The sequence below is a fragment of the Odontesthes bonariensis genome, chromosome 12, assembly GCF_027942865.1.
Source record: "Odontesthes bonariensis isolate fOdoBon6 chromosome 12, fOdoBon6.hap1, whole genome shotgun sequence".
NCBI classification, from domain to species: domain Eukaryota; kingdom Metazoa; phylum Chordata; class Actinopteri; order Atheriniformes; family Atherinopsidae; genus Odontesthes; species Odontesthes bonariensis.
Window position 1 is genome coordinate 21,113,587 of NC_134517.1, and position 27,115 is coordinate 21,140,701.

At 41.0% G+C, this 27,115-nt stretch overlaps 2 protein-coding genes across 3 annotated transcripts; one reads left to right on the forward strand and one right to left on the reverse strand.

The window, feature by feature from the left end:
- Window positions 1-1,737: 1,737 nt before the first annotated feature.
- On the forward strand, window positions 1,738-9,151 carry nfe2l2a (nfe2 like bZIP transcription factor 2a). Its single transcript, XM_075479629.1, has 5 exons — window positions 1,738-1,952; window positions 4,839-5,105; window positions 5,357-5,449; window positions 5,534-5,719; window positions 7,479-9,151. The coding sequence occupies exons 1-5, from the start codon at window positions 1,914-1,916 to the stop codon at window positions 8,757-8,759; spliced, it is 1,866 nt and encodes a 621-aa protein (XP_075335744.1). The 5' UTR covers window positions 1,738-1,913; the 3' UTR covers window positions 8,760-9,151.
- A 701-nt stretch (window positions 9,152-9,852) lies between these two features.
- Window positions 9,853-16,292, reverse strand: hnrnpa3 (heterogeneous nuclear ribonucleoprotein A3). Of its 2 annotated transcripts, none has more exons than XM_075479632.1 (11): window positions 16,253-16,292; window positions 14,903-15,025; window positions 14,650-14,796; window positions 14,352-14,562; window positions 14,168-14,257; window positions 13,985-14,056; window positions 13,177-13,224; window positions 12,898-13,044; window positions 12,704-12,820; window positions 12,507-12,580; window positions 9,853-11,069 (listed from the first exon to the last, which is right to left on the reverse strand). In XM_075479632.1, exons 1-10 carry the CDS (start codon window positions 16,271-16,273, stop codon window positions 12,522-12,524), a joined length of 1,035 nt encoding a protein of 344 aa, XP_075335747.1. In that variant the 5' UTR covers window positions 16,274-16,292; the 3' UTR covers window positions 9,853-11,069; window positions 12,507-12,521. The 2 variants fall into 2 exon arrangements, with proteins under 2 accessions (XP_075335747.1, XP_075335746.1); XM_075479631.1 differs by lacking the exon at window positions 9,853-11,069 and adding an exon at window positions 11,078-12,405.
- Window positions 16,293-27,115: the final 10,823 nt, after the last annotated feature.

Consider the following 27,115-nt stretch of genomic DNA (forward strand, 5'->3'; position numbering starts at 1 on the left):
CTATTTAGATGTTTATCTAAGTATGTGCATTTTTTCTTACTCCCAAACTATATAAAGAAGTGCAAAGGGAGTAGTGCTAGTACTGGGGTAAAATATAATGTTGTTTTTTTTCCTTTGATGTCAACATATGATTATAACCAGGATTTTCTACCACAAAAGTGGCATCCAGAAAAGGCTTTTGAGTCTTTGAAGACCAACAATGGGCTGTTGGATCCCAAAATTTGTCAACACATGTGAGAAAATCATTGAAATGTTTAAAAAAAACTGTGTGTCATAGAAAGATTGGAAGGGATTTGCATATTTTTGCCTCTGCAGTACGCAGCATTAGCAAACTATTCAAACAATCTGGAGGAAGCTGGTGTTTCGAGCCTAAATGGACACCAGTGATCCCCGATCCGTCAGACATCACTGCATCGAGAACTTTGATTCATCAATAGGTGACATAACCACATGGGCAAATGAGTACTGTTGTAAACCTCAAAATTCACAAATACAACTTAAAACTTTACCGTGCAAAAAAGAAGTCTTATGTTAACCTTGTCCGGAGGCGGTGCCAACTTTTCCGGGGTTTGGAGGCCTCTGGTCAGACGGTGGAATAATGTATTGTGGTCAGACGAATCAGTATGCAGGAAATCTTTTTTTTTGGAAGAAATGGATGCTATGTGACTAAAGAAACTAAAGGGACCACCTAAACTGATTTCAGCAAAGCCAGGCTCTGTAAGAGTAAGTATCCGTGTTCTAGGTAGAGCTCGTTCAAGCTGATGTGATGGCAGCACTTGGCTGAGTAAAAAAGAGAGTACTGGACTTGCCTGCATGCAGTTCTGACCTGTCCCTGTAACACACACAAATTTTCTAGACCAACCCAGCTTTTGTCTGATTTTGGAGTTGTGGGTGGTTGTGATGCCAGCAAACTCAGTGGCCTTTCCCAAAAAAGACTGACTCTCTCCACCGTTAAAGATTCTTCATATTTGGAAAAAAAGAAAGGATTGTGACAGATTCTGACACCTAAAAGTCATTAGATGCTTATAACAGCCTCAGCAAAAACTCTGTTTGAACTACCATAGTATACATCAGTACTGTCCATCCAATTCTTATACCTACTTTATTCATTTCAGGGTCTCAGGAGAGCTGGAGCCTGTCCCAGCTAATATACTTCCCTTTTAGAATTCAATAGTCTGTATAAATATTGATTCGTCGTGTAATAACATATATTAACTGGGTATAATGACGACTTGATACGGAAAGTTTACCGCGTCGCTCTCTTGATAACTTTTTGTGAGGTTCTCCCTGTGCCAGTGAATGACTTCCAGGGGACATCAGGGCCCCAGGGCCTCCGGCTCCATGCTGCCATGGTCACCAGCAGAGGGCGCTATGCACCAAACAAACTCATGCTCGTGACGACGTTAAATAATTGATGACAGATTATGTATTTCTGTTATTCATCTATTTGTCAGTTTATTTACTTGTTTCTTTATTCCATGTGGTCGCTTTCAGGCAGCTTGAAATGAGTGGTAGACATGACAGATGTCGGCTACAGTTTGTACAGCCAGTGGTTATTACCATGTTAAAACGCACATAAGTACGTTGTGTAATTTTGCTGCTTGGCAGAGTTGGTGTAAAATGCCTTAACTGGTTCCACGCGCATGCTCACAGAGCCCTTATCTCCAGCCTCATAGGCCGCCTTGAGTGGGACGATCCCGGCGCCGCCGCTCGGTGGGCAGGGCCATATAGGCTCACAAGGTCTGGTGGAAGCAATATTTCTCGAAACTCAGCTGCTGCTGCCGTGACGGACTATATTGGCATCGGGCCGCTCGCCATTTTAATCTGCCATTCGGGGTCTAACACACATTTATCAGTTATAAGGCGATTTTTTAATTTTTTTTTTAATTTTTTCCACGGCAGGACAGCTCTCCATGATGATGGAAATGGAGGCGATCCGTTCCAGTCAACAGGTAAATAACATTTCTTATCGCCAGAAGAGACACATACTTCTTATACAATCAATGAGGCAGACGGACTTCAGGTGCACTTCTTCTGTGTCTTACTTCAAATAAGGCAACTCACGTCTTTGTGACAGTCCACTTATGGCAGAGTTTAGACTTTATAATGTAGAAATATCAGCTGTGGTGCTGTCAGGAGTCGCTGCTGTGTTTACTTATAAAACATTAAGGTTTGTGCAAGTCATCCACTAGTGACGTTATTCCCCGGCAGGAAATCAAGCCAGTTTTTATTTAGACCTCGCTGACATGTCCGTGTTGTTGCCGATTGTTCCAGATGAAAATACGTTTGTTTATTTCATCCTGAGCGAGGTGAAGTTTGGTCAGTAGAAAACCTGAACTCTCAAACGTTTTCTCATAACTCTGCCCCTCCTCCTCCTCCTCCTCCCCCCCCCCCCCCCCATTCCTCCTCCAAGCATGTGATCCCGCATCTGATACGGAGAAGCTTCTTCGAACCGCTGTGAAGGATTAATACTGTTTTCTCTGTTGTTGCCGTTCGTCATTCAACTCGTTTGGTCACGTAAAAGTACCACAAAACCCCCGGACTTGTCTTGTTTTCTTAGAAATGCTCATATATAAACAGAATGACGTGTTTTTTTTTAAAAAAATTTTTTTTTTTATTGACCAGCCCCCAATTCTGTAATGTTTGGTTAAAGCTGTCATAAGAAAGGCTTCACAGGAAGCACAGAGGTGACTTATGAGGGCTTAAAGTGCTGCTTTGGAACATTTGCTGCTGGTCAAGGGTTCACTACCACTGAATTGTGATGAAAGAATGTGTAACAAACCACCAGAGTCAGATCCCCTTTGAGGCCCTTGTGTTGGCCTCTGAAAGGTAAATGAACAACCCACGCTATAAGCAAACATATTTGGTGGCCAGAAAAGCCATTAATTATTAGATGGGCTTGTTGTGAGTATGTCTTCTTGGTCCCCCTTTTTTTCTGTTAGCTGGTATGTTAACTGTACATTCGGTCTACCTTTCAAAATGAGGACATGGTTGTTTTACTGGTATAGCTGAATATTGTCAGGAGACATATCTGGGAAATTTAAGTAGTTTCCAGAGCTAGTTTCCTTGTTGTGGTGCCAATCTCGGTCTCGTGACATCTGTGTTACCACAGTTAGGGCTCTCAAATAAAAGAAGAAGAAAAAAACAGACAAAGGAAAAAAAAAAACCCACAGTGTTACACATTTGTAAGACGTTTTTAAAATCAATTTTGAATGTGGAACATTTACCGGCTGTTACATGTAAAACAGCCAAAGCACACGTTGAGTGACAGTGAAAGTGGTTCTTTGAACCTGAACTTGTAAGACTCGTCTGATGGGCTTGAAAGTTGCGAACGACCGAACAAAAGGAATTTGGTTTTTTTTCTTAAGCGTGGAGAACAGTGGTGACTACAAGTGTGCGTTCACACGTCCCACATAGACATTTTTGGGGACTTCCTCATTCCCGTAGAACCCATAATTTCTGGTTGTGTGCTCACCTTTCAGTAGAGGAGTGTGATTTATTGTTGGCGGCCTTAGTAATGTGTAATCCTCCAGTGGTCATGCTTCTGATGCAATACTAAGGCAAAGGGGTTAGTGGGTTCTTATTTTGCAATGACACAGTCACTGATTGTGTCAACAATGTCCAAAAATATGTGTCAGTGACAGGTTGTTTGCTATTAATATTAGTTTGTGAAGGTTTATGCCCACACAATTTTAGTTAAGAAACAAATCAAATAAGAAAACATCAGACAGTATGTTAAAAATAGTTTCACATCCTCTTTATTGTACATTGTTCTGCGGCTTGCTTTATTTCCTTCAGTTCCCATTTGTCTTCTTCTCGTCTGGTCTGGCTTCAGAACTGAATATCATGAGGCATGGCTCATAAGTTATGTTTATAAGCAAATCTGAGGAACAAATAAGTCACATGCTCAGTTGGTTTCTTCCGTATGTTGGGTTTATGCAACATCCTCAGGCCTTGTGAAACTGTTTCCTTCTGTAAATAAATTATGTCGAAAAAACAAAACGCCAAGAGGGAGCGCAGTATGATTTATCTTTCTCAGTGTTGTTTAAAAAGGCAAATAACAGGCAGCCCGAGAGAGGAAATCTACAGTAAACAGAATGAAATTATACTTATAGTTGTTCCTGTGCTGGGTCTAATGTTCCGTTATGAAAGCAGGACTCAGCTTGCTGTGTACATGAATGTAGGATGAGATTATCGTTTACAGTTCTGAGATCAGTTGTCAGTGGTTATAGTTGTTTCCTTTCTGGGAAAACAGGAAGTAATACAATGATATTTTCACTTCTACAGCCTTACATACCTCATTTTATTTACTTACATTTTATCTTTCTAATGTATGATAAATAATTGTTGTGACTCTTGTCCTCCAATCTCCACACGACTCCATTCTAAAATCGCCTATGCACACAACTTTACACTCCAGATTTTACAGGTGCGTATTAAGATCGTTCGGGCTTTCTAAACCAACTTGAGGTTAGATTCTAATTTGAAACCAAACACAATGACATTACCTGATTGTTGGAGAGTTTGAATGGGAGAAAAGAATTCACACCTCAGCGAAATGAGATGGGTAAAAGTATCAGATTAAAGCCTTCTGCTGGTGTGTGATGGTAACAAGGGAAACGGAGAAGGGCATTTATTATTCATTCTGCTTCTCCCACTTGACATTAGCGCCTGTGTTGTTGTCAGCGACCAGATACGGAGGGACAGGGTGTGGCAGGTGCAACAGCCACACTTCACAGCAGGGACGCTCATTCTGGCTCCAGCACTGATCTTATTCTCACTGCAGGACTGCACGGCTGCTCACAACTGTCTAAGGCAATCTGCGGTTGTCTTTCCAGGACATGGACCTGATTGACATACTGTGGAAGCAGGACATCGATCTGGGTGCCAGGCGCGAGGTGTTCGACTACAACCACCGTCAGAAGGAGCATGAGCTGCAGAGGCAGCGGGAGCTGGAGGAGGAGAAGAGGCTGCACTTGCTGCGGGAGCAGGAGAAGGCCCTGCTGGCACAGCTACAGCTAGATGAGGAGACGGGAGAGTACATACCTTGCCCGCCAGCCAGCGCCCCGCTGCAGGCGGCCGTCCCACCCCTCGAGATTACTCAGGTATAAGCACATGCCATCATTACTCATGTCAGAGGTGAACCACTCCCTCTTCATTTGATAGGCCCTCGTTGTGTTGTAGCTAGGTAACCACCTCATCTAATATAATTACGGAGACACAGGTGGGTCTTCAGTTTTGCATTTGCCAATTGTGCACCATTAGCTTCTCGACAGAGGAGTCATGTTGTGTTTTTAAAAGATGCGGTGCGACAAAGGATGCTGAGTTACAGCTACAACTTTCACTTCTATTGCAGAATGTCGCTTTCACAGAGGAGACCGGCGATGGCATGTCATTTGATGAATGTTTACAGCTCCTGGCAGAGACGTTCCATGTAGAGGAAACCGAGGTAAGCACATCGACTTAACTATTACCACAAACTAACAGCCCGTAACACATCTTCTAGTTGTCAAACACATGTTTTGTCTCGCAGAATACTCCAGTTTGCCTGGACACACCCGCCGTTTCAGTGCCCAGCAGCAGCAACATCATGATGTCCCCCGAGGAGCCAGCTCTGTCGCCAGCCGCCCTCTCCTCAGGTCAGCTGACACCGCCACAGAGGATGTCTCCAGACTTGGAACAGGCCTGGATTGAGATTTTGTCCCTCCCTGAGCTACAGGTATAATACATGGATTCTACTGCTGCAGTGTTATGGCGCTCTGCGTTGTGAAACAAATGCCCAAAGAATGCATGAATAGCAGGAGCCTGGCATTAGGGGACAAACGCTTTTTTGTTTGCCCTGCGAGAGTGGGGTTCTCACACATGTGACACACGTGTGCGCAGCTCACTCCGCTGTGATTAGGTTTCATTGTCGAGACAATTTAAAGCATGAGAGAGACCATCACGTTGCAAAACCAGAAGACATCTTGTTTAGAGAGGGTGTGGCGGTCTTTATACCTTTGCTTACTGGATGAAAGGTGAAGATTTGTACAGAGTTTTTTTTCAGTAGCTGCACCTCATATTTGCATTTGCTTATGGGTGTAGTGGCATTACATTTGTTGCACTGACCTGCCAATGGCTACACTAAACTACACTCCTAATAGATAAAAGGCATTGATCTGGCAAGTCGTTGATAAGACTTGCACGGGAGAAAGCAGAGTTGTTTGGAAATGAGTTTGGACTCTGAAAAGCTGCTTTGTGGAGATACAGTAGTTGGTAAACTTTACTACAACATGAATGTGGGACTTTTGAACAACCAGATAGGTAGCTAGTCTTAGATATCTTCATAAGATACCATGTGCTTCAACCAGCTCGTCCAGTATTTGCCAGTGACACACCCTAAACTGTAACAGTCCCATGCTCCACTGGACCAGGCCTTGCCAACCAAAAAACCTGTTAAGTGATGTTAACGGATATACATTTCTTCCACGATTGGGATTTTATTTAAAACATTTTTTTCCAGGTTCCAGTGTCTGAGGATAATGACTACCTTTATCCCACTTGTGCCAAATAAATAATAATTCGAACAGATAAATCAGAGCTTCCAGGAAAGTTGAAGCTGTGGTGTCTGCAGTTTGGATTGTTTCCTAGGTGTGGCCACTGTCTGTGTATGAGATTCCATTATCTGTTGCAGAAAAAATGGAAAGATTAGTTAGTTTTTATATTAGGAAGTGGTTGGGTGTTTCTATGTGCTTAAGTACTGTGGCACTGTATGGGAAAGGCATACTCCAGCTCCCAGTATCTAGTCTAGTAGAGGAGTTTAAATGTACTAAAGTTAGGACAGAGCTCCTGTTAGCTGGGAGTAAAGATGTGGTAGTTAGTAAGGTGGTTCCAAACCCAACCAAGGGGAGGAAGTGGAAACCAAGAATGGCAGCTCAGGAGGCAGAAGCAACTCTTAGACATGCAGAGATTGTGGGTAATGTGCAAATAGGCTGGGGAGGCTTGGGACTTGGCCCAGGCAAACCAGTGTGGAGTAGAGCAGGTCCCAAGGAGAAGAGAAAGCTAGTTGTTGAGCAGGATCGTAGACAGGAGGAAATGTTAAGGGGTGCAAAGGCAGTGGCTCGGGCTAAGCAGGGACGGTGGTTGAATTGGGAAGGTGTAGAGAAGAAAAAGCTTAGTTGGAAAGAACTGTGGAGTATGGACGAAAGGAGTATTAGATTTTTGATAGGGGCAACATATGATGTATTCCCAACTCCCCAGAACCTAAAATTCTGGGTAAATGGAGACCCGTTATGTTCGTTATGTTCAGGTACTGCAACTCTAAGGCATATTTTGTCAGGTTGTAAGGTTAGTCTGTCACAAGGCCGATATACATGGCGACATGACCAAGAATCATTTTTTGCATTTTACACAAAAGAAACGAGTTTGGCACTTAAATAGTAATTTCTGCCTTTTTTGTCTTTTTTATCTAATTATTATTAATGTTCTCTATCTTCCAGCAATGTCTGAACATGCAAATGGAGGACACATTGGAAACCACAACTTACCCTTTTCCAAATGGTCCTGAAGTACAGAATCCAAACTACCCAAACCATCAACTAATCCAAACTCCAACGTTTTACCCAACGACGAGTCTCACAGATGTGAAAACAAACAGTTTAAACGTTGGCCCCGCAGAGTTTATGAATACATTTGATGGCTCCGTGTCCAGTGTGTCTCCATCTGATGATCTGAGCCAGATGACAGTGGACGCCCCTCAGTTAAACGCAAACTTCAGTGCAGAAAGTTTCTGTGACATGTTTTATCCCAGCACTGTGCTTGAAGAGAGTGGCGGTCAGCACAGCGTAGAAGGAAGTGAAAGTATGCCCGACATCCCAAACAAGGCCCCTTATATGCCCACGGACCTTCACAGCCTCTCGCCCGGAGATGCACTTGACAGAAGCAAACAGAATCTGACAGCAGAACTTCCAGACTCAGATTCAGGAATCTCAACTAACGCAAGCCCAAATGCTAGTTCACCAAGCAAATCTGTGTACGGAAGCGGCTCCTGTGGTTACAGTGATTCAGACATGGAAGAGATGGACCACAACCCAGGGAGTGCAGAATCAGACTACTCAGAGATGTTTTCATTAGATTTCCAACCTGATGATTTTGTGCCTGTAATACCAGTGTCTGCACCAATTGAGCAGCCCCAGCATCTGGAAAAGAAACCCAAACAACACAAGGTGGACCCAGCCGAAGAGGGTGGTCACGACGGTGCTCCCTTCACCAAAGACAAATCGAAAAAACGCTCCGACTTGCGTCTCTCCAGAGACGAGCAGAGGGCCAAGACCCTCAAAATTCCTTTCACCGTTGACATGATTATCAATCTGCCCGTGGATGACTTCAACGAGATGATGTCAAAGCACCAACTGAACGAGGCCCAGCTGGCCCTGGTCCGCGACATACGCCGCCGCGGCAAGAACAAGGTTGCCGCGCAGAACTGCCGCAAACGCAAGATGGAGAACATAGTCGGTCTGGAGACCGACCTGGACTCACTGAAGGAGGAGAAAGAGCGTCTGGCGAGCGAGAAGAGCAAGAACACGACGGATCTGAAAGAAATGAAACGGCAGCTCAACAGCTTGTACCTGGAGGTCTTCGGCATGTTGAAGGATGAGAAGGGGAATTCTTATTCCCCGTCACAATATTCCCTTCAGCAGTCAACCGATGGCAGCATCTTCCTTGTTCCTCGCATTAAAAAGACTTTTAAGAGTGAAGACAGCCACTTATCTCCGTTGTAATGTGGTACTACATCATCATAGGATCCTATGCAATAACTTTGTAGTCACTCAGCTTTGGGCTTCAGCAGCTTAGCAGAACTATTGTATAGTTTTTGCTTACTTCTCTTGAATGTTAATATTTTTGATATTTTACTTTTGTACTCCAATATCCTCACAGATTCTTTAACCAATAGTCTGTAAATATAAACATCACCTGCTTTTGTGATTGATAAAAATGTTACTGTATGTGTATATATATATATAAAAAAAAGCCTATTGTATATATCATATTTCTGTATGTCAATGACTGTTTCAATCATTACTTCTTTTATAACTTTACCCTGATTTGCTGCCTATTTTTATTTTTATCCTGACTTCTATGCTTTTCAATAAACTATTCATATAACTAAGTATATGGCCTCCTTTTTTTTAAATCTGAAAACACCACCCTGTGTTGTGTACTGTGGCCACAGCCCATAAACTGATTGATGCCAGATGGATCTATAGTCTAAGGTACTGTTACATAACTTTCCACATGCTCAAGTCAGTCCCAGACTTGAGGGCTTTGCCAGAACTTACAAAACATCTAATAAATGGAAACGTTGACGTTAACACAATACTCACCAATTGTAAACCACTTTCATAATCTGCTTGTCTTTTATTGGAGTAAGCTTGTTTTCACAGTAACCCAAATCTTTTAATTCTGTGAAACTCCTGGCAGAAGAAATCACACCCACCACATTTATTATGTTACCCAAACAAAGCGTACGATTGTGAAGCAAGAGTAAAGTATGCTCACTGTAAACCATGCATGACAACTTCACAATGGAGCGTTGGGTGAGCATAATCAAAGCTAAAGCCCACGTCATCAATACGGCCTCTGCACACACTTTCACACAGACACTACCTTTGATCGCCCAAGCCCCATTATCTGCACGCAGTAAACAGATGAAAGTGGTAACGAAATCAAGGCTTCCTGTTATAAAAGAAAATCAAGCAATAAAGCAGATACCAGTTTTACTGTGCAGTGCCTTATCTTTTATAGCACTGCGGGGGGCTTTGGAGCTCTGTTCAGGAGAAACAAACAAACAAAAAAAAACACCCACTGTATGAAAAACGTTTTTATTTAAAAACCACAAGTCAAACTTTTACATTTTCATATTTGGCATGAAAATCCAAGCTGTTCATCAAACTGAGGTGTGTTTTGTCACGATAGCAAACGGTATTGCAACTGAGAACTGAAGGCACAATGTCATGAAAACGACCTGAAAATGTAATCTCCACCTGCCTAAAATCTTAAAATAGTGGCACAAGGGTCTCAACCTAAGTTAATAAAAAAATAAATAAAACAAGTACATAGATAAATCCTAAATTAAAAATATTACAAACTGCAAACAACGTTTTACAGAGATCTTCATGGATCTCGCCCTAAAAGTTAGAAGTACAGCTGCATCCCCCCCCAAATGATCATTTTCATCCTTTTGCAGTTTCATCTTTGCTCCATAGATGTAGACAATTCTTTTCAAATCAATGTTTACGGAAGGAAGTACTTTTTATTTGAGCAAAGTATTGAGAAAAGCTCTGTTAGTTTAGCACAAACAGGTTCAGTGTGACTTAAAAAGCTTATTAGAAGCCCTTTGGTAACCAAAAAAATTACATTTAGAAGACAGCTTTTGTAGCAAAAGCAGGAGTTTAAAGGGCTTTTTAATTTTTCTACCTAGTCCTACTAAGTGATGAGAGAATGTTGAGGATTTCCATATTTCTACATTTCAATACTGCTATTTAGACGATTGTGTTTCAATTACATATAAATAAAAAAAAGAAATATATATTTTTTTGTAGATGTTATAAGAATATCAATGCATATGTTTCTAATTTCTACAGACTTTAGAGGTTTGGATGGGACATTTGCACCAGCTGTGATTAGCATTACTGATATCTGACAAACCAAGCAGAGAAAAGCTTTCTTTTATTTGGGACTTTATATCACTTTCGCTCTGCCTAGAGTTTCATCACTTTCTGAATGAACTTATTGGCAATGAGCACACTAAGACAAAAAAAAAAGAAGCTTTCGGGGTGTACCAAGAAGCGGAACGAAAAACAGATTTCTTTCAACGATTTTGTTCGAAAGGGTCAAATGCTGGACGTCGGCCTCCCATCTGAATCTCAGAACGCTAATGTCTCGCACCTTACGTAATCTTAGTGTCCGCCGTTTAATCACAATATGCAGCTTGGGAAAATATTTTAAAAAAACAGTCTTACCCATCCAGAACCTTCCATGTTATCAGGTCTTACAGATTTTCAGCAAGACGAGAATGCCCATTTCCACATCTGCAAATCAAGCAAAGTGGTTACTCTTACCTGCTCCATCTTCCCAAGTCAGCTTTTGTGAAATATTCGCTCCCTTTTCTTGTTAATGTCTGACATCTAGAATTTGCTGGTAAAACTGCTGTATCTCACTCAACAGGATCTCCAGTGTGTCCAGGACCTAGTCTTTCTTCGCTAGCACCAGCTGCTGGAGAGTTTAGCTAGCCTTGGAAAAGAGATAGACGCTCACTACCAGGCACGACACTTCAAGCTTCCTCCATGGGCGTTGTGCTCGATGCTGCCTTCTCCCTTCTCTCTCAAAATGCTGACTGGTCCACTGTGCTGGGGCTGAAGGCGTCCTGTCTGACAGTCATCTGCAATCTTCCACACTAGCGATGCTGAGGCCCAATTGCAGGTGCTTGTGGCATTTAAATCCTACTTCCTCAACACTGGCATTAAGCTGTGTATGGGCCCTTCCCTAGGACTACCCAAAACTCCCTTTTCATTAACCGTGGCATAAGTAAAAGCATACAATACTGTACATATACATACACACTACATTCACCCACAGATATATCAATAATACTTCCACAGGTGGGATAGCTCTGAACAGGCTGATGTGCTACACCAATGTCACAATGAGCAGGCAACATATACAGTAAATTGGTAACTCATTTCAACCTTTTCTTACCCAATGATGCACTGAACCTCAAGTTACTTTACTACACAATTTTATTCGGTCTTTTTTTTACTAAATCAAAATATTTCAACAATCTAGAATTCGGTTTGCAGGGAACAAGGGGTGTGAGGGATTCCCTTATTTCTAATCCAGGTTGTTAATATCCGTTGACAATGGTACTACGAAGGATTTACACACTGTGCTTTACATACAAAATCAAAAATACACTTGAAACATAGTAACTTCAGAAAGAAGAAATGTGAAAGTCTAGCTTACCCAAGGGCCTGATTTAACTATACTATCTGACAAAGCTTGAGTGGCCTGAAGAAAACTAATCCATAATATAAAAAAAAAGGAAATGGTTCAATTCTGACTTGAGATAAAAAGAAAAGAAAAAACACACACATTACTCTTTATCCCTGATACCACAGGCACAATACACACTTCAGAAAAGGAAAACTTTCTCAGGAGGGAAACATCTATCACAATTAGGGAAGGGCATCATCTGCACTCATGTCTTGTTCATACAGTCCTTCTTCCATTAACTTCTCCGATTTAGCTGCAGTAATGTCTGACATGTGTGTTCCTCTAATGCTTTCAGATGACTGCCTCAAAGTAACCTGCAGCTTTCCTGACAATTCCTTTGCTCATGTCCTCGCCTCTCCTGCTAAGAACTGAAGCCTGTTGAATGGATACAGGATAGAACAAATAGTTAATCTGCACTTTCATGGGCTCACTCTGTACTGTGCTACGAGGGTGGTGTGAGACTGAATGCAACTTACCAGAACATGAAATAATTAATACCGCCGTGAGCCATAGCCTCCTCCGCCGCCGCCGCCACTGGAGCTATAGCCACCTACAGTTAAAAAGTGAGTGCCACAAAGTTCTTCTGTTAATTCAAGGGAGATGGTGCTGCCCTAACTTGACGCATCATTTAGAAATCTGACTGTTGCACAAAGATTTGGAGGGTATAACTCACCGCCATAGGGTCCACCCGAATTTCTGCCACCAAAGTTATTTCCCTTCATGGGCCCATAGTTTGACTGCTGTCCGCCATAATTCCCAAAGTCGTTGTAATTACCACCACCTCCGTAGCCTACAAATAAGCCAACTTTAGGGCAAAGCTTTGTTTCTATTTACTAAACAAACCTTTGCAGTTAATAACATTTTTACCTCCACTATTCCCTCCATAATCTCCATCGCAGTTGCCACCAAATCCTCCACCCTGATTGCCATATCCTGGACCACCACCACCACCACCTCCATAACCCCCTCGGCCACCTCCATAACCTGGCCCACCACCATAGTTTCCTCCTGGGCCTGTGAAAGACGGTAAAAAACAATTAAAAAAAAGGCTGTTCACACCATCAAACTTTTTAAAAGTATTGCCACAGTGCTGGGAGACACTTTCAATCTGAACACTATTAAAAGTGGCTTTTCATAGCAACTTACCATTGTCAAAATCATTGCCGTAACCGCCACGACCTCCACCGTAGCCCCCTACCAAAAACAAATTCAAACTGTGACTAGTTTGTAAAATGTTGGAGCCTCGTCACGGGACGCACCTTCTCCGAACAAAAGCAGGTCATGTTGGTTGAATATACATAAGAAAGGTAAAGTGGAAAATAGCCCCGTGGTAAAGTAGTAAAAGGCAATGGTGTAGTTTCAAAATGAAATGCAAGCAATGCATCTTTGGATGGCAGCCATGTTACAAAATCCCATTTGTCTCAGATTCTCTGTAAACGCAATTTCCACATCAGTATTGCCGATTGCCGCTTATAAACTGCTGCTTATTAAGAAACTCTATGGAAAATCCTATTAATTATAGGCAAACTTTTATAGTTGATAACAGAATGTTTTATTGTCCTATCCTTTTAGAGAGCTGCACCCAAGCCTGTCCGTGTTGGATGAATAATCATAAAACTTCACTCTGCGTGGGATGACAGCTACTCTGATAAACAAGTGGTGCCATGAATTATCTTTTTAATAATTACAATGTTTAAAGGACTTTAAGTCTACTTTCATGTCGTGCCACTCCCATTTTTTGTAATGATGCAGTTATGTCGCAACATTCAGTTTTGATTGCAAACTTTGCCCTCCAATGACATTTTGCTGGGACGGATTTTTTCTACCCTGGATCCGGGTCAAAAGTCTTGATTTATATGGAAAGGCATATATAAGACAATGAACTAATAAAAAATGTGTTTGGCGTGTTTTTGCATGGTAAAGGCTTGAGATATCTCTCAAAAATGCAACCTACCTCGACCAAAGTTGCCACCACCTCCAAAGTTACCGCCTCTCCCCATGAAACTTCCCGATCCTCCACTCCTGTCTAAAATACAAAAAAATTAAGAAAACTTGCTTTACATCACCAAACTCACAGCGGCCTACGCTACACACAATAATAGTAGGCACAACCTGGCTTTTTATTTGGTATGCTTACCCCGGTTACTGGACATAGCATTCATTTCCTGTTTAGACAGAGCTTTCCTGACTTCACAGTTGTGGAAGTTAATTATGTGGTATTTCTGGGCTGCAAGGAAGATGTGGGAAGAAAACAAATACACAATCACGCACTACTTTTATGTTTAACATTAACCAATTTAGAATTTGAAACAACTGCATACCGACAATTTTGTCGACAGTGTCATGGTCATCAAAGGAGACGAAGCAGAATCCCCTCTTCTTCCCTGTCGAGCGTTCCTCCATGATGTCAATGCATTCAATCTTTCCGTATTTCTCAAAGTACTCCCGAATGTGGTACTCCTCGGTATCTTCCTTGATACCGCCTACAAATATTTTCTTTACTGTAAGATGTGCGCCCGGTTTGTTGGAGTCCTAAAACAGAGTGGACCAGTGAGCACTGACCCCACCAAAAAATGCTGCAGTAATGTCTGCTGACCAGTTAGACATTCATATTTTCACCTCTCTGGACACGGCCCTCTTTGGTTCAACAACACGGCCATCTACTTTATGAGGCCTTGCTTTCATTGAATCATCAACCTCGATTACAGAGGAGTACGTTACAAAGCCGAAACCTCTTGACCGCTTGCTGTTGGGATCCCTCATCACCTAGTAACAACACAATAATAGCAAGGACAGTCTGAGTAGTTGTTTTCAATCAGCTTGGTATGTATTGTTTTGCCATCCTTCAACAGATTATGATTAAATTACAAACCACACAATCTGTAAGAGTTCCCCATTGCTCAAAATGGGCCCGCAAACTCTCCTCTGTTGTTTCAAAACTCAGACCTCCGATAAAAAGCTTTCGGAGCTGTTCGGGTTCTTTTGCATCACGGTTCTGGAAAGAAAGAAAGAAAGAAAGAAGGAAAGAAAGAAAATCAGAAACAATACTGCGGCTGTAGGAACCTGAAACCCATCACAATCTTTTCCTGCAGAAAAACAAAAAAAGTTTCAACACACAGATATCTGCAGTACAACCAAGTATATGTTGACACCTTGCATAGCCCAGAGTTGATATCTTTTAAGACAGTAAAAACGTTTCAATTTCTTTTCAAAATACAATGTGAAAATACAGCAAATACAAACTAAGGTGTACATGTTGAATATATCAAAAAATGTTGGTTTGTCATTCAAAACAAGACTTAAAACGGACATTCTGACACAACAAAGTAACAAACTAACAACAGTACACTTATAGGACTTGTTGATGCACCTCAGTCAATTTCATACTGGTATAACTAATTCTGAATAAACAAAAAAGTCCACAAAGACAACAGTAAAATTCCCTACGGGCGTCCAGCAACGCCCCTACCAGTGGCGGTCCCGATAACAGCTTGTTACTCTGCCTCTGATGCAACTGACTATATGAGACACTGTCATATCATGTACAACCAGGCAGACGGATACGTCGCACAAACTGAAAATATCGGCTCAATTAAAGAAATTCATTCCTTTAAGACAGCCACGGCCCACAATTTGTGTTACTCAGGAGCTATCTTGACATTAAGTAGTAGGCACACACATTGGCCAATAACTGACATTTGTTACGGTTCTGCTCTTTTTGTAAACATAACCTTCATTTGTGTATATAATGTCAGTCGCATAAACGTTCTTACTATTTCATGTCAAAATGGCTGCTCTGAATTCAGGGGAGTTAGCCTTTGACAGCTAGCGGTAGCTTACTTCTGGACAGCCGCAGCTCTAGCATTTAACTATTACGCTAAAACATGCATGTTAACGCACATGCTTTGGTCAGTGGTTTGAATTAAGCGTAAGCTACAGTTATATTTAATATAAGGACCGAGATACGACACACTGCCTGTCCGGTGTTCGGACCATCTGTATAGCTCACAGTATATTTTGTATGTATATTACAGCTATTAGCTTAGCTGCAGCATTAGCTCATGAGAACGTCACTGAGTCCTGAGCATTTCAGAAGCAATGAATTGCACGACCATGAAATGCACGTTCTCACCACTTTAAAATATACCTTAAAAAATACCCGTGGCTTTTCTGAATTCTATGCATTCGTGTTTTTCATTTGCGACAATTGTCAGCATCTCACCTCCATTTTGCAGCTGTCCATGGGAGGAGATATGAAGATGTCACGTGACAAACTCTGCCTGATTGTGCTCTTGATTCCCATCATCAAAATTCCAAATCAAGCCTAAGAAACCCTCCATAGTCCATGCATACACGATATAATGCATTACTTTATGCATTTTAAGACTGTTCTTTTCTTTTTTTTTGTATTTAAAAAAGCATAATTTTTACGTTGTTTGGTAGATAGTCTATGACTTTTGCCTCACGACGTGCGATACAAATGGAAATTTACGCCATCTACTGGTTAAAGAAGAATACGTCTTGAACAATTTTCACCCTGCTGGAACTCAGGCCGCAATGACTGAAAATAAAAATAAAAAATAAAAATGTGTTATCACACTCAGAGTTACTAAGAAGACAGAGCTGGAAATGACAACACAACGACTTCTACAGAAGCCGGTGATGTTTCCTGTGGATTCAGCATCGCTGTGATTGACATATGCACGTCTAAGCAACTGTATTACACTGTAGGATCTGTGACACATATACATAATTGTGCTTTTTTATTCACATGGTTTTAGATGGATAAGTTAAACCGTTGTGATACTGTACCCATTATGTTCAGTGCAGCCATCATTTGTGTGGGAATAAAATATTTAGTTTGCTGTGAATCAATTTGACCTACTATTTGTAGTGAGTTGCATTCTTTTGAAAAAGTGCAGGATATAAACAAAGTATAAATTAAATCATTGTCTTGGGTTTCTTGTGGAAGGGTCATTTTGGGTGTATTTTGGCTGTGAGTTGTTGTTATATGGACTCTAAACAATTTAATTAAACTGTAGTAAATCTTCAAAGGTGTGAGGAGGCTTATGTATGCCAATACCTCACTGAAGTTCTTCTGTGACCCTAAACTCAGCCAGTGTTCTTGTTACTTTAGTCAGTGTTTGTGTTGCACATGCTGTGTGATGGCCTACACGGTGGTGGGGTGGTCAGCACTGTCACCTCACAGTAAGAAGGGTCCTGGTTTGAATCTCAAGCCTTTCTTTGTGGGGTTTGCATGTTCTCCCAGTGCCAGCATTGGTTTTTCTCCAGATATTCCAGCTTCCTCACACCATACAATAACATTAATGTTAGGATAATTGGTGATTCTAAATTGACCATGGGAGTGAGTCTCAGTGTGCATGACCTGGTGATGAACTAGAAATCTGTCCAGCGTGTACCCTGCCTCAAAATTGATGGCAACTGGGATAAGCTCCAGCACAAAGCGTTTTGGTCATTATGCTTTTTTATATATTGTATGCAATACGTGTTATGATGCTCTTTAAGTGGCACTTCTGTTGTTAACTTCACAGTTTGTCACTGCAAGCTGTTGAGCTGTTCAGCAGGAATTTCTCAAACCACACATCCTCAGATCATGACAAAAAACATTCTGATCATTTTCATTTTTTTTTTGTATTTTTTTGTGTATCTCCATGATTAGGCCAGCATGATCATTGAGCCGGATGTTACTTTGCCTCGTTGAAGCTGACCAGCATCTTCAAATATATGACAGTTTTACGGTCTAGACAATGTCTGTCATTAACTTTATTGTAGTATGTGAGGAAAATACTGCCCCAATAAAAGGGGTAATATTTTCTGACACTGTTAATGATTAGTATTTATGATCAGTCCATAGTTCAAATCTAAGAGCAGCCCAGTGATTTGTTCCTTTTACTCTACTGCAATTACTATATTTGCTTAGAGAAACTGAGCCGTTTTCTTTTGTTGTTGTCGTGAATTACAACACTGCAACACTTTTCTTTATTCTTATCTTTTACTTACCTGCAACATCATGCACTATCAAGGTAAACGTGTGAAGATCATCCTCAACTTTTAAAACTGGACCCTGCTAGACCATTTCGGGACTGTAATGACATTGTAAAAATTAAAAGGTCATATATTTTCTGTATATTTGTAGTGCATGAGTGTGCAGCAAGGCCAATGTGACACTTATCTGAAGCCTGCGCCAGCCGCTGCTGTTGAATTAGACCAGATGTTCTGGAATGTATACCAAATTTCCTGCTTTTTTTATGCTGCTTCTGTTTTTCTTTTTTTCTTTGTGTTTATTGGAACTGGCACTGAATTCCAAAAAACATTGGAATCAAGCATACCAGAGCTTTTGCTGGCATAGTTTCGAAACTAATAGCCCTCTGATGACCCACACTAAAGCTTTGTTGCTGAAATGATTCATATTTCAAATACACATTGTAATCATATTAAAGCTAGATAAAAGAAAAAATGAAGCTGATTCACCGATGTTTGATGATTAAGTTATTCACTTAGTGGAGAATTTACTTATGCGACAAAGTTATTGTGCAAGAGAACATTTTGGAGGTATGTGAAAATGCATTTTTTAGGTCATGCTAGAATCAAGAGGAAAATATAACTTTCACTCCACAAGTCTAATCTGACAGCTGAACAGCCATGGTTATTAGTCGCATGCATTATATGCATTATGGGGTGCTTGTAAAATGTGAGACCTTTGAGCAGGTAAAACCACTCAGCAATAAATGGTATGGATAGAATTCGCAACCTGATCAGATGCCACATTAAAATGTGACAAACAAATCAATGGCCTAGTCATAATAATCCAGCAATGTGATAACATATAATGGATATAACACTGAAACGAGCAATTCTGCCTCCAGAAGAGTATTTTTACGTATCACACATTTCACAAGTGTACTTTCATTCAATGATTCAAATGATTTGTTTTAAATGCCCCCTTCCACCACAGCCAAATTCATTTGAGGGGAGAATCTATATGGACAATGGTTTAATCTTAACAGGACAGAAATCATTGCATGTTCATTACTGGTTACTTTTCCCTCAAAGTTGAACAAATTGAATGATTAAAAATGGAGAAAAACTTCCGTTATAAACGCATTATTTAGAACAACTTTAACAGTAACTTGTAAACATTTAACCTGATTTTCATTGAGGTTGTCCAACAGCACAACGAGAAGGTGTAATGTAACTTGCTGGTTAAGGAAACTGTAGTTACACATTAAGTGTAATTGTATCCCCGAGACACTTGTGACCACAATAAAGTAATGCTCAGCCATTATCGTGGCAGAATCTCACGGCTAAAAGATTTGCAAGGAGAAGATGGGCTGAGTGAAGCGAGTGCAGTGAGAGCAAACAGAGCAGTATCAGCCTCTTACAGATGCAGTTTGATGGATGCTCTGTGTACACCTCCTCGCCCTCACCTCAGGACAACGTGTTTGTTTGGGTGTTGATCACACCCCTCTGTCTTTGTACCTAACTGCCTCCTGACACTAAGATATATCACTGGTCCCACACACTGCTGCCGTCCATGGATTTTTCGATTCCGTGTGCTAGTTGCACCTGCTTTTTTTTTTTTTTTTTAAAAGAAGCATTTAAAGATTTAAGATTAAACATATATTTTTAAGATAGTTTAGTTGTTATATCACTGTAGTTTTGGGTGTTCATCAGAACTGGGCATGCCAGGCCTTTAACTTTGTCCAGTGCAAGAAAAGTAAGATTTAAGTGCAATTAGCAGTTCATTTATATCAGCTGAAGTAAAAACGAATAAAATTATTAGTTAATGATGCTCGTAAAAAGTCTTGGTCTGCCCTGATTTACCATAAAACTGTACAATCTCGGTCTTGATTGTAACTTTTTTCTGTGACAACTGAGTGATATAACGACCCTCTGAAATAGAGGGGGATGACATCTTCGTCTGGGCTAAAAGGCAGCACTTACTGAAGAACCACGATTAAATAATTAACACAGGTTTTATATCCATTTTACACCTCCAAATTATGGTGTGCCATATATCTCAGAAGAGACCGAAGAGAACCGTGTCAGCAAAAATGTCATGTGTGGTAAATCTTGTGAGGGAGGGGCCAGTGGATGCAAATCATTTTTGCAAGGGAAAGGATGACATGAGTATAATCTTTCCCCCTCATTCTTATAAGATGGCGCAGGAGAAAACAGACAATATGTTGATACAAACATATGCTCGCATACTGTATTTATCATTACAGTGTGTAGTTGGCCTTTGTATCACTTTACATTGATTAAACTGACAGCAGGGCTGCTCTGATTGTGTTTGGTGTTTGTTTATAGGGAAAGTGATCCAACAGCAGATGGCACCACATTATAATGCTCTATAACACAATGTGTATGTGACAGGATCACACACAACCCCCCCCCCCCCCCCCCAAAAAAAAAAACAAACACATGAGATTACTTTTACAAAGGAACAATGAACCCATCATTTTCATACACAAGGCTTTGAATCTTCACAAAGCAACCAGCTACACCAAGAATATGACCTTTCAAGTGAAGGCCTGATCTGCCGGGGTTTTGCTTTTTGCTTTCAATGTCCTCTAGATGGCGCCATGGTCCATGAAAAGGTTGGTCAATTATTTGTAATACACTTCACTTTGTAAATGTCAAAATCTTTTATATGAAATTATGTTTACCCTTGTGTCACATGTCTGGATACTTGATTATCTGCAATAATCCAAAATCTTAATTATGGTTGTTGGATTAGTTTTCATAATTAATGTCATGATGGGGATGCATTTTCATTATTGGCCTGTTAGCTGTTGAGTGGAAAAATCACCTTTGAGGGAAACTGTTTCAAAATGATTGATTAATTCAAGACATTGCCTCATAACTTTTAGAATATTTGCAGGGGATAATAGCAAGATATTCAAAATGTTTTTGCTCCCAATATCTGAAAATCATACAGTGCATGTGCATCTTTTCTTGTGATAATCACTAAAATGTTGTTGTGAACTTAATGTTCTTCACAAATGCTACCTCCCACTGCCCATTGGGCCTGTTGCATTAAGGCTGACCTTGTCCTGAGAAAGCGTAGACTTGGCTGCATGACTCCTCTGGGGAAGCCTGCCGGCCATAACCTGGGTTTGGGCAGACGGACGTACGCAAGTGGAAACTCTGAGGAAATGGAGATTCAGAGCAGGGAAACCAGGGAGTCAATTTAGTCACTGTCTACTACCTTTTCGCATGCAAGTACAAAGCCAGTCTCACATGTTGGTGTTGATGAGAATCTCCCTCTGAGGAATTTAGGGACAGAACAATTCCTAGCATCTGTTTCCTGCTCACTTGCATGCAGGAAACTGAGTGTAAATCACACCAAATATAAATAGAATCAGCATTCAATTTACAGAAGCAAAAGCTGGTCACCGTGGCCTTGCATTTAGGTTCTTTTTTACTCTAAAATGTGTGTATTTGCTTTCAGAAGACTACGCTCACTTCAGTCTGTCAGTCATTGAACTGCATTTGAATTAAAATGTTGAACCCTGATCCTGAGAGTTAGAGTTAAATTCTTACTCTTGAATGTATCGATATATCAGATGAATATACTGTATAGTACGCTGCTTATATTTCTCAGCAATGTAAAACTATAAACACGTCACATAAGTTATCTCATAAAAGAACAACACGAACTGACAAGCTCAATTAGTGGAACGTTTGCTGCTTCTTGATATATCATGATTTATATCATTATCATTTTTTGGAGGGCTCGAAGACAGGCCGGACATGTTGTAACGCAGATTTTTGCAGAAATTTTACATCACAGTTCCAGGACTAAAACATCAAGTCAATCAAACAAGCATTTTTCTTTCTTTCTTTTTTTTTTTACCAAAATCATTTTATCTTTCATATTCAATTTAATATATTTCTTAATGAAATAGGTTTTATTTTCAAACAATATATAACTGTAGATTTGAAAACAAAAAAACTGAAACAAAAGAGGCTGATGTAAGCCAATTTGTGTTGTAAAATCATGGATTTCTCCATTGTTTTTGCATTGAATATGTCCTCATTGTTTCAATTAATGCGTTTTCTGTGGTTATCGGAACTAATTATTAGTTAAAGATGGATTTTCTTGTTTTGTGACAGATTCCTCTAGCTTGATACATGATGACCAAAATACTTTGCATTGATACCCTCAGAGAGGCCAGGACAAAGACTTTTTTAAATTGCAGGCTTTCTCCAAATGCTCTGAGAGAGCAATAAAGTGTGCCACATGGTTTGCTTTTCAATCTATCTCCAAGTGAACTGGCATCTCTGTGAAAACCGTGTACACAAAATACAGACGAATCCAAGAATGTTTTTTCTTTTTTTCTTTCTCTCCAAAAGAAAAAAAAGGAGGTATAAGATGTTATTATGCTAGGAAACAGTCCAGTACATTGGTCTATTGATGTCCGGAGAAGAGACACAGATAGTGTGGTGTAATAAAAGCCTTTATTTACAGCTCTTCAGCAGAGAGCAACAGAGGAGTGCTGAGTTTCCTTCTGGCACTAATTGACTGCCTGCAGCAGGAGAAACATAGACTCTCACCCTTTCTAGCAGACTTCTCTCAGATGTAATAATAAGCACTATGTTTTCTCTCAATATACTTCTAAATTCATTGCCCTCAACAGCTAATAGAAACAAGTAGTCATTTTGATAACGTAGGAACTGTATAATGAAATGAAAATTAGGGTAGTGTACAGTGTGTTGTGCTGTGTTACCCTGTATCAGTTCACTGTGTAAATGTTGTAAGCTTACAGTGATCTGTGTAGCTCTAAGGCAATTGTGTGCGGTCCATTCAGAGCATGTCCCTTCTTCCTGGGTGAGATATAAAGAGAGGGGGGGAGGCAGGTTAGGGAGGCAGGGTAACCATCTTTCCCTTCCCCTAATTCTTGTGCACAGGCAACAAATGACCACAAAAGTGCTGCTTTCACAGTTTTCTGTGGCCCGACGTTGAGCTCCGGGCAGAGCGAGACAAAGGAACGGCGGGATGATGAAGTCCCGAGCAGTGCAGGGCAGGTGTTTCCTTGGTCTCTTGGGACCTGCGGAGTACACCTGCCCACTACTAACCCACTGTGATGGATCGATGAGGCAGTAACTGACTCAGCACTTTAAGAGCTCTACCTGGGATTTGAGCACAGAGGACCTGATTGAAACACACTGTCATCACCCAAACAATAACACACATCCATCTTGGAGTGCCGACTCCTCTTCTCTCCCCAGTGCTTTACTATCACTGAGAATGATTGTACTGTTGATGAGACATGCAGACTATTGGATGAGAAGGAACAGTTAAAATTTTCAGCAAACATGATGTGAAACGACACCACCTGGATACCGTACATACATCTGCATTACCGTGAGGCTGTTGAATGATGACCTTTGCACCCGGTGAGACGCACACGGGCATGCACACAAATCCATAAAACTAATGCATGGATTCAGGAACACAAAATAATTCCTATTCACTCACACACACACTCAGAAACAAACAGAAGCAGATGCACGCATCTCTTCAGTGTTCTGAATTAGATGATCCTCCATTTAAAGAAGAATAACCATAAGGTCTGCATGTTCCCAGGAGTAAATGACTAATGTAGTATAATAGCCAGTGCTGGCACGGGTCATTTTGCAAGTTGGCCCAGGCAAATCCTACCTGTTTGTTTTATCCAGTTGGAATATGATTACTATTAATGTGTTTCAACACATTTTAGACTTTACAACCAGTTTTCATCATACCATATAATGCCTATTGTAATAATTAGGGCCCATAGATGGCAAAAAATATAAAAATATTCTCCAAGTAAAATATGTTTCATATTAATTTATAGCAAATAACATTGTACAGACTGTACTTTCTGAAGTGATCTTTACATATCACTGACCTAATTTAAAGTTTTGCTTCATTAAAAGCAAGTTTAAAGAGGTGTTGATACAATTCAAGGATACTTGCTCACTTTAATTGTTGAAAACCTTCCCCGGTTTATGCTAATTCATCTTAAAACACATGGTGCTGTGAAACATAAATCACATGCAATGCTTAGACACAACTTTGGAGGGAGCCTGAAGCATGCTGAAGCTAATCTAAAAGCCCATTGCTATCAGTTCTTTTTTCTTGCCTTAAGCAAATACTTCTGGGATGAATACACAAGAAATAATGGATTGTTCCCTCTCAACATGCACAAAACGCTTTATTTCACAAAATAAATATTCCAAATATTAATATAAAGGTTGAAAATGTGTGTTAGTGGTACATTAATGGCCTCTCAAAAATGGCTTGTATCTTTGTTGCATGATTAGTGGAATAAAAAATATTTGGAACAAAGTATGTTTATTCAGGAAAATTCCAGCTGCTCTCCCCGGCAATAACTGAAATGAAACAGCGAGCAGTTTATTAAAATATTACTCTTATGGGTGAGTAAATGAGTAAATGTTTGGAGAGAGAGTGCAAGCTGTTCCACATGGTCGTGGCATCAGAATATCTGCTGCACTTTGCTGTAGTAAGCCACGCTTCCTTATCTTGTCCTGTTCTGCTTATCTGGCCTGTGTACAGAGTTGGGTCTGTAACCAGCCTACACCTCACCCCATGTGGATAGAACGGCCGCTGTCCCACACATCCGTCCACACATACGATGGTTGGTGTTTTGTGCTGTGCACCTCTTATACACGCAAACACCTGAGCATCTCCCTTCACATGCTTGTATGAAGCAGCAGCAGGGATACAGTGCTGAAATGCCCCTTGTCCAGGCGGCAATGACAGATTTAAAGGATGTTGTGGACGGAGGTGGACAAAGGCTGGCCTATGGAGGATGTGTGTGACATGTAACATGCAGCGGTGGCGTGGAGTGATGACATCCTCTGTTTAATGAGCACGGCCCATGTTAAAGTGAGCTGCCCGCCGCGGAGAGCTGTAAATCTGCCTCCTATCATTGCTGCCCCACTAATACAGGAAGTATTATCTAATAAGTGCAACAAGGAGGACTAATTTCACCGGAGCCGATACCCCCCACGTGCAGTTCTCAAGCTTCTTGTGGTGGAGAGAATAACCCAGTTAGGAACTTTTATCACTTGGAAGTGAGTGTGGGGTAGCTTTAGTGGGACAGGCAGTGACCAGACACTTCTTTCTCTTTGAGTTGTCTTATGTTGAGGTTAATAAAATCGAACATGGTGCCAGACAAATCCCAGATGTCTGGTTGCTTTGCTCCAGCTGCCTTTGCTCTGCCACATTCCTGGGCCGTACTAGAACTCTAAAGGACCTCTGTGTCAGTGCCCCCATTCTGGCCTGCCCTTCAGCTCTGATTTGTAGAGTGCTGGTGTCAAAGGGGACTACTTTGTAGATGGTGTGCTCTGCTTACCTGTTTCCCCACAGCAAAGGCAATAAATGTCACTCTACGACACTCTCTGGACTGTCTCACTTTGAGCATTACAAGGGTTCTGAGATAGACGCAAACACACCTGATTAAAAGTCAGATAACTTGTTAACAAAAGTCCAAGACATCACAGCATTTCTAACTAGAAGGCCCTTTAATACCAGGATTGTAAAAAAAAAAGGCGATAGCCACTTTCTTTCGTGAATGTTGTGTCTTGCATTTATCTACAGCTGTAATGCAATTGTGTTTCAGAGTTTTCCTCCATTGAGCAGGGGGTAATTGCTGACTAGTCTTTTAACCTTATTAAATCATCCAGAGGCGGTGTTGGAGAGAAGATGGAGTTGATGATACTGCACCTCTCGTGCTTTTAGGAAAAAGAAAGATGCTGACCGCACTTCATCCTGGGGATTGTACACCAAATTCAAGCAAAGCTGCCACAGCTAATTAGAGGGAAAAGGAAACACTATGACAATCACCATGGGATGAACCTCAGGCTGTGTTGGCAGTGTTCTTTATTCTTAGCATTTTTCACTTTTTTGTGCAAGTTTACTTCGCAGAGTTGTTATTGTTGGTGTTTTTACTATTATTTTTATAACCCAGCATTGAGTTTATTGTCATAAAAATGTATATGATTCTTACGCATGACAGTTGTCAGTTTTTATTGCCACACATCAACTGATAGCTATCATTCTATAACTTTGATGTTCATTCTTAAAAACACACATTTACAGGTTTGATTGCTCATGGCCATTTTTCAACACATTCAAATTCACAATATGACTGCTGAAACTCCAAAGAGCTTTGGGTCTGAGCTTAATTAGATCCTGTGGAGCTAAATCAAATCAGCGCAAACGAGAGCAGAGAGCTAAACCCTCCCTAAACAAACATGTGTCTGTTGTCTGCTCAGTGTGATTGCTATCTCAACGGGACTCTGCCTGGAGAACCAGGGTTCGATGAAAACAGAACCACCTCTCTGTCTTTACCTGTTCTGCTAACTTCCCATTCACCCTCATCTCCTACCTCTCATGCATCTTTCTCAGCTGTCAACGAGAGACTGGATGAGAAGGATGGAGAGTTTTTGCCTCTTACTCCTCCCCCTGCTCACACTGCTTAACCTTGACAAGTCAATTTGATACAAACACAATTTGCTTATCTCCTCCTGACATTACCACTGCTCTCCCTGCTGCAGGGGCATGGGGTCTGCTTCATTAGCATAGCTTACGCTCATAATGCATATACTATAACACAATGACCACCCTATTTTTATTATGCAGTCTTCTACTTTAGCCTTTTGTACTCTTCACAGGAAAAACTGACTAACAAACTACTTTTAATCGTCAAGTTCTGGCTTCAGCCACAATCACATGGGTACCCTACTCCAAAGTGTTTAGTCAAAAGTCTTGTGCATATATATGCTTGTTTGAACTGACGCTCTCAGCATCTGCAGAGCACCCCAGGGCCAGAGAAACAGTCAGCTCCCTGCAGGGTGGCTCCAACCAAGGTCCATTAGTCACAAGACCCTGGACACCTCTCGCTCATCCCACCACATAAGGTGGTGTAATTGATACCCATCAGCTGCAGCTATAATCTCCTCGGTGGGAGGCAGGATGTGCACCTTGTGTTTGGTTAAGAAGGTACTGAGCAGGGTCCAGGACTCTGGGCCTGTCTCTTTGCCATCACTC